The following is a 13,091-nucleotide window of genomic DNA, read 5'->3' as shown; positions in this document are numbered from 1 at the left end:
GGAGAGTGAAAAAGTTGGCTTAGAGCTCAACATTCAGAAACTAAGATCATGGCATCTGGTCCCATCACTTCATGGGAAATAGATGGGGAAACAATGGAAACAGTGGCAGACTTTATTTTGGGGGGCTCAAAATCACTGCAGATGGTGACTGCAGCCATGAAATTAAAAGACACTTACTCCTTGGAAGAAAAGTTATGACCAACTTAGACATAATATTAAAAAGCAGAGACATTACTTTGCCAACAAAGGTCCATCTAGTCAAAGCTATGGCTTTTCCAGTAGTCATGTATGGATTCGAGATCTGGACTATAAAGAAAGCTGAGTGCTGAAGAATTGATGGTTTTGAACTGTGGTGTTGGAGAAGACACTTGAGAGTCCCTTGGACTGCAAGGAGATCCAACCAGTCCATCCCGAAGGAGGTCAGTCCTGGGTGTTCATTGGAAGGACTGATGCTGAAGCTGAAATTCCAATACTTTGGCCACCTGATGGGAAGAACTGACTCATTGGAAAAGACCCTGATGCTGGGAAAGATTGAAGGCGGGAGAAGAGGACGACAGAGGATGGCATCACCGACTCAACTGCCATGAGTCTGAGTAAGCTCCAGCGGTTGGTGATGGACAGGGAAGCCTGGCATGCTGCAGTCCATGGGGTCACAAAGAGTCGGACATGACTGAGCGACTGTGAACTGAAGAAAAGAGTACATAAGAGATTTTTAACATGATCGTATGGTCAAACCCACACAGAACTATCACCTCAACCTAGCTGACTGATATTTAATGTTATTTTCCTTTTTGTAAAAGGTCCAAATAATGTTACATGTTTTACGTTTTCAAAACAGAATGTGTAACAAGCATGTTCTATATCAGCACGTGCTCTGTCTGATTCATTCATCTCTATTCCCACCAGGTTGAGAATTTTGTTAGTCTATTAGGACACGTTAGTCAAAATAGTATCTTTAAAAAGCATTATTTCTTATGTATCACATAATTTACTTTTCTTTCCCAGGAGAATAACCATTCTGACCTAAATTTTTTCTATACACATCAAGTCCAATAAACAGTTGACTCACACTATGTAATCAAGAAATTACCTTTCTGATTTATTTTTGTATATTATTAAATACCAAAAGATATTAAATGTAATGATTCAAGAATCATGTAAAGAATTTTAGTAATTACGATTTTTATAAAAAAGTTTCATTTAATTGGAATTTTCATTAATAAATTGCCAAATTACAAGAAAGAATTATTTTTTAAAATAGTGATACAGACAATTAAGAACAGTTTGAGAAGGATAGGTGTTAACTCTTCTCTCAATGTTTGATAAAATTCACCTGTGAAGCTGTCATGTCCTGAACTTTTGTTTGCTGGAAGATTTTTAATCATGGTTTCAATGACCCTGCAATTCCACTCCTGGGCACATATCCAGAGAAAAACATGGCCCCAAAAGATGCATGCATCCCAATGTTCACTGCAGCGCTGTTTACAAAAGCCAAGACATGGAAGCAACCTAAATGTTCATTCACAGAGGAATGGATAAAGAAGATGTGGTACATATATTCAATGGAATATTACTCAACTATTAAAAAGAATGAAATAATGTCATTTGCAGCAACTTGGATGGACCTAGAGAATGTCATACTGAGTGAAGTCAGAGAAGGAGAATTATCATATGACATCCCTTATAAGCGGAGTTTAAAAAGAAATGATACAAATGAACTTACTTATAAAACAGAAAGAGACTTACAGACTTAGAAAACGAACTTATGATTGCCTGGGGAGAAGGGATAGTTAGGGGCTTTGGGAAAGTCATGTACAAACTGCTGTATTTAAAATGGACAACGAACAAAGATCTGCTGTAGAGCACGTAAGACTCTGCTCACTGTGATGTGGCAGCTTGGATGGGAGTGGGATTTGGGGGAGAAAGCATACAGGTGTATGAATGGCTGAGTCCCTTCCCTGGTCACCTGGAAATACTAGAACACTGTTAACTGGCTATACCCCAGTACAAAATGCTTTCGGTATTAAAAAAAATTTAAAAAAAGAATTTTTTAAAAAAGATCAAAAGCTAAATTTTCATTTCTATCACTGATTGATTATATGACAGATCACAGGAGCAAGTGACTCAAATTCTTCTATGTCCCTTAAGTCATAAACTAAGGACTGGTGGACCATTTAGGCCCTTTTCTCAGTTAAAAAATCCTATGACTTTGTCAACTTGGAGTCCTATTTTTTGGTGTCACTTACTAGAGTTAATAGTAACAACATTAATTTCAAAGTCTCTCATGTACTGACATCATATCTTGGGGCTAAAAGAAAGCTGTAAAATTTAATTCCCATATACTCCAATGGGTTCATATTTCATGACGTTAATGTCGGTGTTAAAACCATAGAACCTTCTAATTTACTTGTTTGTAAGATAAAATCAAAAGCAGTAGGCAGAGTAACTGCTCTCTAACCACAAAAAAAGATATCCACACACCCATATCCCTGAACCTGTAAATGCTATTTTGTATTAAAAAGAGAGACTTTGCTGATGTGAATAAGGCTAAGCACCTTGCAGTGCATTACCCCGGTTAACAGTGGGTAGGCTCAATCTAAGGAGTCCTTAGAAGCAGAGAATCTTTCCAGTCTGTGGTGATCCATCAGAGGAAAATGTGACAATAGAGAAGGTCAGCGAGACGCTACATTATGGACTGTGAAAATGAAGGGAGGGGGCCATGAGCAAAGGAATGTGAGAGACCTCCAGATGCTGGAAAAGGTCAAGAAATGCATTCTCCCTCAGATCCTCCAGAGAGCAACTTGCCCCTGAAGGACCCCTTGATTTTAGCCAGTGAGACCCATCACACTTCTGGCCCACAGTACTGCAAAGTAATAAATGTGTTGTTTTAAACCACTAAATCTGTAGCAACTTAACAGCAATAGAAAACACATGTATCATTCAAATAAATTTGAGAGAAATTTCTATGTCAGTAAAAGCACACTTTAAATTTTTAAAAAGACACTGTATTTATGTACTACTTGTGTAAGTAAAAGCTGAATTTATCTGTTCAAACCTAACAGCTATAAAATGAAGTATTATTACATATTTTGGAGAAAATTCCCTACCCGTAAGTCTTTGATTATTAGTATATGCTTGGATATAAATTGTAATTTATTAATATTAATAAAAATATATACATACCTAATTGTTCAATAATACTTGAAACCATCCCAAGAGGCTTTAATTCAATATCTTCAGGCAGAACAATAGTGAGTTCTTCAACAGAAGGTAGTTCCTGTAATATAAAAATGCAGTAATCTTCCTCCAGCTTCAAGGACTTAACTTTTTTTTTTTTAAAAAGGACAGTTTCCATGTAGTGTGCTGCATCTATTTCTGAGATGTGACATTAAGTATTTATCATCTCTTGGATATCATCCTTTCTAGTGTCTGAGCATTTCTCCCCCCTTCAACATCTCCTCACCTAAGTGATTCAAGAGATCTAGTATCTACACCCTAACCCATAACACAGACCTAAATACCACTCTCAATTTTTCCAATCAACTTGAACAAGAGATCATCCTAAAAGAGATAATATAAAATAACTCCCAGAGACGTTCCACTTGAAGAAAATTAATTCTATTGGCTCTGATTTCTCCACAGGAGAGTTCTCTGATCTGTCTTAATGTGGTTAGTTAATTAATTTAACTATGATTAAACAATTTAACAGAGGAACAGCTAACTTTTCTAAGTCTGTGTGTGAAAAGAAGACGAATTTCTAGTCTCTTCAAGACAAAATAAATAATTCCTGGAAACAATGTACTAAGTTTCAGCTCAAGAAGCTGTGAAGCTGTTGCCTGATTATCTTCTTCCCTGTCTAGGTTAAAACCAAATTTCTTTACATTCTGACCCAGGTGCTAACTGTTTGTCAGTTGCTACAGAAACTAGATATTGAAGTGGAGAGGATGCTGAAGAAAAATCTAAGAAAGCAGACCTTAGATTTTAAATTAAATAAACAGAGCTTTCTGTTCACCTTTGTCAAATGATAACAACTGACTCTCCCAGCAAAGTTTTTCCCTAAGAAGGGCTTAAGGAAAGTGCAAAGATCCTATTAATGGTATATTAGGGTTAAGTCTGGGAAAGAAAAGATGACTTTTGGAGAACTGTTTAAAAAGACAGGAAAACCTAAATCATACAGAGCATTTTAGATGAGCATATCTCAGGTACTCATTTTCCTCTACAGGATCTCCAGTTGAGGTTTTTAACAAAAATCACCCAACCGGAACTGAAGCATAACTTTCTTCTGCGGATGCTGCTTTCTGATCAAGGACTAGTTATGAAGAGCACACTGAGGATCTCAACCAACTCAGCGCAGAAGACTTACCTCTCTATGGTTACTCTGGCCTGTGTTAAAGGAAATGACTATATTTTACATATCAGAATCTTTCTGAGTACTTCTAGGGAAAGGACAACTACTTGTCATTTTATCATATTAAATATGGAATCCTTCTCTAGGTAAGACCGTGGTATGAAAGTGCTCAAACAGGGTGTGTATCAGAATAGAGAAGGGAGTTCAGCTTTTAGAACAAATTGGTAAATGTGACAGGACAATCTTGTTTAAGAAGTTCCAAGTTAAGCAGAAACCCCACACCCTGTTAAATATGTAACTAGAGAACTGTATAATACTGAGGGCTGACATGGGTCTCACATGGGCTCTGGGAACGGCACCTCTTATGAGTGGTGATTGGCATTTTCTAATGTAGCAGCTCTGGCTGCAGCAGACCTGGGAGGTCCAGTATGTGGCATTAAGTCCTCCTGAAGGAGGCTGCCATTAGCCCCAACACAGAGCCTCCGAGCTGACGACCCACAAACTAGAGACCAATTATACTAAGGAGTTCTCACACTATTCCAAAGAGTTCTTGCCCTGTTGCAAAAAGTTCTAGGTCCCACAACAGATTACCCAACCTGGGGATCTGGCAAAAGGACAGAGAACCCACAGAGAATTTGACTTTGAAGGCCAGTGGGATTCGGTTATAGAATTACCACAGTACAGGGGAAACAGACTCTTGAAAAGCTCAAACAAAACCTTGTGCACACCAGGACCCAGGAGAAAGGAACAGTGACCCCAAGAGACAGAACCAGACTTGCCTGGGAGTGCCCAGGAGTCTCTGGCAGACATGGGTTTGACAGTGGCCTGCCACAGGGTAAAGGGCACAGAATACAACAGTCCTGGGAGTCCAGGCATGCTGACAGAGGTGCTTTTGAAGGATGTCACCATTACTGCCATTACCCCTACCATACAGGGAGGGACTCAGCCCCACCATTTGCAGAAAATTGGATTAAAGATTTAGGAAGCATGGCCCATCCCATCAGAGCAAGACCCAGTTTGCCACACGGCAAGTCCCTCCCATCAGGAAGCTTCCACAATCCTAATCCTTCTCCATCAGAGAGCAGACAAATGAAAACCACAATGACAGAAAACTAACCAAACGGACCACATGGACCACAGCATTGTCTAACACAATGATAACTATGAGCCAGCCGTGGAGGGCCACCAGACAGACGGGTCATGGTGGAGAGGTCTGACAAAACGTGGTCCACTGGAGAAGGCAATGGCAAACCACTTCAGCATTCTTGCCTTGAGAAACCCATGAACAGTATGAAAAGGCAAAAAGATGTGACACTGAAAGATGAACTCCCCAGGTCAGTAGGTGCCCAATATGCCACTGGAGAAGTGCAAAGAAAGAGCTCCAGAAGGAATGAGAGGTTGACCAAAGTGGAAAGGATGCCCAGTTGTGGATGTGTCTGGTGGTGAAAGTAAAGTCAAATGGTGTAAAAGAACAATATGCATAAGAACCTGGAATGTTAGTTTCATGAATCAAGGAAATCGGAAGAGGTCAAACAGAAGATGGCAAAAGTGAACATCAACATTTTAGGAATCAGTGAATTAAAATGGATGGGAATGGGCAAATTTAATTCAGACGACCTACTACTGTGGGCAAGAATCCCTTAGAAGAAATGGAGTAGCCATCATAGTCAAAAGAGAGAGTCCAAAATAGAGTATTTGGATGCAATCTCAGAAACGACAGAATGATTTCTATTTGTTCTCAAGGCAAACCATTCAACATCACAGTAATTCAAGCTTATGTGCCAACCACTAATGACAAAGAAGTTGATGTTGAACAGTTTTTTGATGACCTACAGACTTTCTAGAACAAACACCAAAAAAAGATGCCATTTCATCATAGGTGACTGGAATGCAAAAGTAGGAAGTCAAGAGATACCTGGAGTAGCAGGCAAATTTGACCTTGGAGAGTATAAAATGAAGCAGGACAAAGGCTAACAGTTTCGCCAAGAGAATGCACTGGTCTTAGCAAACAACCTCTTCCAACAACACAAGAGACGACTCTACACATGGACATCACCAGATGGTCAACACCGAAATCAGACTGATTATATTCTTTGCAGCCAAAGATGGAGAAGCTCTATACAGTCAGCAAAAACAAGACCAGGAGCTGACTGTGGCTCAGATCAAGAACTCCTTATTGCAAAATTCAGACTTAAATTGACGGACATAAGGAAAACCACAAAGCCATTCAGGTATGACATAATCAAATCCCTTACAATTATACAGTGGAAGTGACAAATAGATTCAAGGGATTAGATCTGATAGAGTGCCTGATGAACTATGGATGCAGGTTCATAACAAAGTACAGGAGGTGGTGATCAAAACCATCTCCAAGAAGAAACACAAAAAGGCAAAATGGTTGTCTTAGGAGGCCTTAAAATAGCTGAGAAAAGACAACAAGCAAAAGGCAGAGGAGAAAAGGAAAGATAAATCCATCTGAATGCAGAGTTCCAAAGACTAGCAAGCAGAGATAAGAAAGCCTTCCTAACTGATCAATGAGAAGAAACAAAGGAAATAACAGAATGGGAAAGACTAGGGATCTCTTCAAGAAAATCAGAGATACCAAAGGAACATTTCATGCAAAGATGGGCAAATAAAGAACAGAAATGGTATGGACCTAACAGAAGCAGACGATATTAAGAAGAGGTGGCAAGAATACATAGATGAGCTCTACAAAAAAGATCTTCATGACCCATATAACCACAAAGGTGTGATCACTCACCTAGAACCAAACACCCTGGAGTGCAAAGTCAAGTGGGCCTTAGGAAGCATCACTATGAACAAAGCCAGTAGAGGTGATGCAATTTCAGTTGACCTATTTCAAATAGATGATGCTGTTAAAAGTGCTGCACTCACTATGCCAGCAAATTTGGAAAACTCAGCAGTGGTCACAGGATTGGAAAAGTTAAGTGTTCATTCCAATCCCAAAGAAAGGGATTACCAGAGAACAGGCAATACCTATTTTGGCAATACCAAAGAATCCTCAAGCTACTGCACAATTGCACTCACTCCACACGCTAGCAAAGTAATGCTCAAAATTCTCCAAGCTAGGCAACAACAGTACATGCACTGAGAACTTCCAGAGTTCAAGCTGATTTTAGAAAAGGCAGAGGAACCAGAGATCAACTGCTAAAATCACAGAAAAAGCAAGGGAGCTCCAGAAAAACATCTACTTCTGCTTCATTGACTGTGCTAAACCCTTTGACTCTGTGGAACACAACAAACTGCGGAAAATTCTTAAAGAGATGGGAATACAAGACCACCTTACTTGCCTCCTGAGAAACATGTATACAGGTCAAGAACCAACAGTTAGAACCGAACATGGAACAACAGATTGATTCCAAATTGGGAAAGAAGTACATCAAAGCTGTACACTGTCACTCTGCTTATTTAACTTATACGCAGAGTACATCATGCGAAATGCCAGGCTGGATGAAGCACAAGCTGGAATCAAGAATGATGGAAGAAGTATCAATAACCTCAGATTTGCAGATGACACCACCCTGATGGCAGAAAGGTAAGAACTAAAGAGCCTCTTGATGAAAGTGAAAGAGGAGAGTGAAAAAGTTGGCTTAAAACTCAACATTCAAAAAACGAAGATCATGGCATCTGGTCCCATCACTTCATGGCAAATAGATGGGGCAACAATGGAAACAGTAAGAGACTTTATTTTCTTGGGCTCCCAAACCCCTGCAGATGGTGACTGCTGCCATGAAATTAAAAGACACTTGGGAGGAAAAACTATCACAAACCTAGACAGCATATTAAAAATCAGAGACACTACTCTGCCCACAAAGGTCCGTCTAGTCAAAGCTATGGTTTTTCTAGTACTCATGTATGGATGTGAGAGTTGGACCATGAAGAAGGCTGAGCACTGAAGAACTGAAGCTTTAGAATTGTGTTGGAGAAGACTCTTGGGAGTCTCTTGGACTGCGAAGAGATCAAACCAGTCAATCCTAACGGAAGTCAGTCCTGAATATTCATTGGAAGGTCTGATGCTCAAGATCCAATACTGTGGTCACCTGACTGGAAGAGCTGACTCATTAGAAAAGACCCTGATGCTGGGAAAGATTGAAGGCAAGAGAAGGGGATGACAGAGGATAAGAGATGGTTGGATGGCATCACTGACTCAACTGACATGAGTCTTAGCAAACTCTGGGAGATGATGAAGGACAGGGAAGTCTGGCGTGCAGCAATCCATGGGGTCAGAAAGAGTCAGATACGACTCAGTGACCTAACAACAGTAATGCAGTCACACAAAGATGAAAACTGCTAGCTATTTCACCAAATTACAGTAAGGTATAGAGCAAAATGTTTCATTACTTTTAGAATGTAATAAAGCCTGCTGGTTAAATAAAGCCAGGAGTTTGTAGGTAGAGGAAAGGAAGAAAAGCAGAAAGGCTTTTAGATCTTTTATGGGAACATCCAAAACAGGTAGGAGGGCAGATCGCATGCCAGTAACACTTAGGACACAAACCAATGCTATTCTCAATAAATAAATGCTATTTTTGACTACAAAATGGAAGGCTCCTTATTTTTTATTTTTTATAAGGAGGAATAAAGGCTGGTGCAATATAATTATGTTTTGATCCAAACCGAAACTCTGGTACTATTCTGATCATTTTTAACTTTAAGTATAAAAACTTTAAATATAAAAGTTACACATGTTCCTGTTTTTTTTTTTTTAATAAAAACTTCAGTACTACAGAAGAATACAAGAATATTTAAAACATGAACAGCAAATACATTTAAAAAATAAAAAGCAAATAAAAAAAAAAGCAAAAGTCTCCCCTACCCTATTCCTTTCAACCTTCTTCCAATTCCTCTCCATAGATAGCTGTTAACAGTCTTTCAAATGTTTCCTAGGCAGACACAAACTTTACATTTAACTTTAATATGTCTCATTCAAATAAAATATCCATATTGTAATATAAGCTATCCTTTTCATGTTATATCTTGCACATCTTTCTACAAAAAATAAGTATCTATTTTATTTAAATTCTTATGGTGTTCGACTATATAGATGGACTATATATAACTTAGTATACCAATCATCCTATATAATAATCTGCACAGTTTTAATTTTTATTATTACACAAAATGATACAATGCACATTCTTTAATACATACTTTTGTGCAATTCTCATGATAAATTCTAAGTGGAACTGCTAGATCCAAAGGTATAAACATCTTTAATTTTGACAAATACTGCTAAATCTCCTTTCAAAAAGGCTGCATCAATGCACACTTCCATGAATGATGTATGAAGGTATTTTCCTATTATCAATGCCATCACTCAGAAGCAAACTTTTGCCCATCCAATAGGTCCAAAATAGTATCCTGCCTTAAATCTAAATTTCTTTATTAACCAGGACAACATGCTTCCTGGCTATCTGAATGTATTTATGAATTGTCTGTATACTTTACATATAGTTCTTCTGAAACATTTATCTTTTTATCAGTTTGTAAGAAAATTTGGGGTTTTTAAGAACATTTGCCGGTTATCAACTATACAGCAAATATCCACTCCCTTATCTCCCAAATATATCTTTCCTTTTTTTTTTTTAATTTTAACCTTGTATCACATTTATAAAGACCTTTATAACAAGATCAGTTTTGAAAAATTGTTCTTTTCCTTACTTTAGTTTCACTTTGGAAACACATTTCCATATGTAAAACAGCCAATGGGACTTTGCATTCTGTCTCAGGGAAGTCAAACAGGGGCTCTTAACAACCTAGAGGGGTGGGATGGGGAGGGAGATGGGAGGGAGGTTCAAAAGGGAGGGGACATACATATAACTATGGGTGATTCATGCCGATGCTTGACCGAAAACAACAAAATTCTGTAAAGCAATTATCCTTCAATTAAACAATTAATCATAAAAGTATTCTTATCAAAAAATAAAATAAAACTACATGAACACAGTATCATGCTGAAATTCACGTCTAGTGCTTTTCTTGCGTAGTCATTCTATTACCACATTTTCAAAAAAATAAGTTCCCCTACTTTTCAATATTAGCACATTGTATTTTGCACTGTTCAAATAACCGTGGTTGGTATGACTACAATACAAATGTCAAGCAAGTGTCATGATCGTGGGCGTATATCTCTATCAGGAATGTTTCAAATGGCAAGTATAAGAATGCATTTTGATTGGGATTTTTTTTAATAAGGTTAAGAAAAGTATCCATATATTCCTATTTCTGTCTTTTTTTTAAATAAGAAATGATAACTGTTAAACTTTACCAAATGTCTTTTCATCATCTTTTGAGATTATTATCACATAAATCAATCTAAGTTGAGCATGTCAAACTATACAGGCTCTGATGGAGTCCTGACATTCTGCTCCAAGGATGTCTGTGAGACAGCCAGCATGAGAGACAAGGGAAGGTAAAAAAAAAAAGCCAGACTGTTTGCAGTGAGGTGGGGACTCACACCTGTGGTCAAAACACAGGCTGGCAGGCTCCCTGAACTCCAGTTACTACCCCATTTCCAACCTATGTATTAATAAAACAGCAAGTTTTGCCTACTAATAGGGAGGACTTCAGATCTCATATAGAACCAAACAGAATACAGACATCATACTTCTAATTCCAGCTCACTGACCCCAGTACTCTGAAACATGGGAATGTATAGAGTTTTCTGTGATTCCTACAGAAGGCCAATGAAGGCACTCAATTGCTTCTTGATGGTAAAAGACCCTCTGCAAAACACAAAAGGTATGTATAGTATATATAACTTAAGAGATAAATGGAATTGGCCTATTACTATTCCAGGTTAACAGCCTGTTTTGGAATTTGCTTTTGAAAGTCTAGTTAAGCCAACCAGTATATTTGCTTTGGAAATGGCAGACATTCTGGAAACTGAATCAAGAGAGAAAAGAGATATTTGTCCTTTTTAAACAAGCATGCTAGGAAACAAGGGATAAAGGATAAAGGAGGCAAAAATCTCCCCAACTCCCTCAACATTTCATCCAAGGGATGTGCTTTCCATAAAGATTTTCCATGAAGACTGAAGGCATAATTTTAGAAAGTTCAAAGGGAAAGTTTCTTGGACTGCAATGTCAGACCATCAGTATAAGATCCTGTCTCAATATGTAGATGTCTTAAGTTATCTTAACCTCCCTAACCACTAAACTAAAGAACTGCACCACCACCAAGCTTAGTCACTCTCTATCAAATTATCCTGTGGTTTTACTTTCTTGTGAATATATTACTGTCTAACATACTATTCTTTCACCGGCTTAAGGTCTATGTCCCAAACTAGACAACAAATCCAACAAAAACTAGGACCAGGTCTGCCTTGCTTCTTGCTATGGTAGGAACAATGACTATCACAAAGTAGGTGTTTAGTATATATTTACGTACACCCATGGCAGATTCAAGTCAATGTATGGCAAAACCAATACAATGTTGTAAAGTAAAATAAATTAATTAATTAATTAAAAATAAATAAATAAATGGATTTACTGAGCTCATCAATCCAAGCTAAAAACAAACAAAAATTTTAAATTGGAGTTTTTCAGTCAAAGCAGAAATCAGATAATGAAACTACAATTCTTAAAATTCAAAACAGAATCCTTAAGGAATGAAAAGGATCTGAACCCAGCCTTCTCAAAAAGAAAGTAGAAAACGGCGGCTTCCAATTAAGCCTCACCGCACAGAACTGACACGCAGGCACCTTGGGTTTGCAGCAGCAAGCGACACCTGGCCCCCGAGTAACACAGCAGTTGCCCTGGTAAGATAAGGAATACACCTGCTCAGTCTCATAAGCTCCTTCAAACAAAAACCAAGACCTTTGTTTTCCACAAGTGGAGAAAGGATGTGTACGTGTGATAGAGACGAGGAGAAACACACTCCAGTGACAAAAAACAAAAGAAAGGGACTAAAATACACAGTAAACGACACTAGTGCCTTGACAGTGCACAGAGTATATAAAGAATCAGAAATAAGACATATAGCAACAATAAACTAAAAAACTGAAGGTAGAGATGATGAGGGAAATCTGGGCCCTTCATCATATAAACAAAACCAAGTGTCATGAAAACAAAAGGCAAGAAGGCTCTTTACAGCTAGTTAGGAAGATTAAAGCATGAGCCTGGTTTACCTATGACTCTCATAGAAAGATTAATGAGTGAGTAGGAAAGACTCCTACTCTGCTCATCTAATACAAGACATTAATTGATTATTTAAATTTAATTAATTAAATAAAATTTACAATGCAGTCTTCAGAAACACTAGCCACATTCAAGTGCTCTGTTGCTGTGGTATGAAGACAGGGTTAATATAATAGGACATGTCCATCACTGCAAGAGGACTGGCTGAACAGCACTGCTTTACACTCTCATGCATCCAAACAGCCCTCCATTACTAAATATATACCCATGTATAAGAGGACCAATCTATTTTTAGCCATTAATACAAGTATAATTTTAAGACCACATTGTAACAGTATGCATCATATTAGGTCTTCATGTTAACCTGAACACCTGGGAAATGAAGATGTGTGATAAATCTTTGTCATTATTGTTATTTGTTATTTTCCAAAATTAAAAAGAAACTAACAACTTATTTTGGATATATACTATCTGCAGCCAAATATAAATATCTATGCTTTCATGTGTGCTTAGTTGCTACATTGTGTCCGACTCTTTGTGACCCCATGGACTCTAATCCACCAGGTTCCACTGTCCGTGGATTTCCC

General features: G+C 38.0%; 1 protein-coding gene across 1 annotated transcript in view; it reads right to left on the bottom strand.

Annotated features, from left to right (window-relative positions):
• Window positions 1–13,091, bottom strand: part of NAF1 (nuclear assembly factor 1 ribonucleoprotein) — a 45,505-nt gene that overhangs the window by 19,409 nt on the left and 13,005 nt on the right. The window contains exon 3 of the mRNA XM_061164098.1: window positions 3,184–3,277. Coding sequence (XP_061020081.1) covers window positions 3,184–3,277 — 94 coding nt within the window. The remainder of the gene's footprint in view (window positions 1–3,183; window positions 3,278–13,091) is intronic.

Source organism: Dama dama, chromosome 17, assembly GCF_033118175.1.
Source record: "Dama dama isolate Ldn47 chromosome 17, ASM3311817v1, whole genome shotgun sequence".
Classification (NCBI taxonomy): Eukaryota; Metazoa; Chordata; class Mammalia; order Artiodactyla; family Cervidae; genus Dama; species Dama dama.
This window is presented reverse-complemented; position numbering and strand designations above follow the sequence as displayed.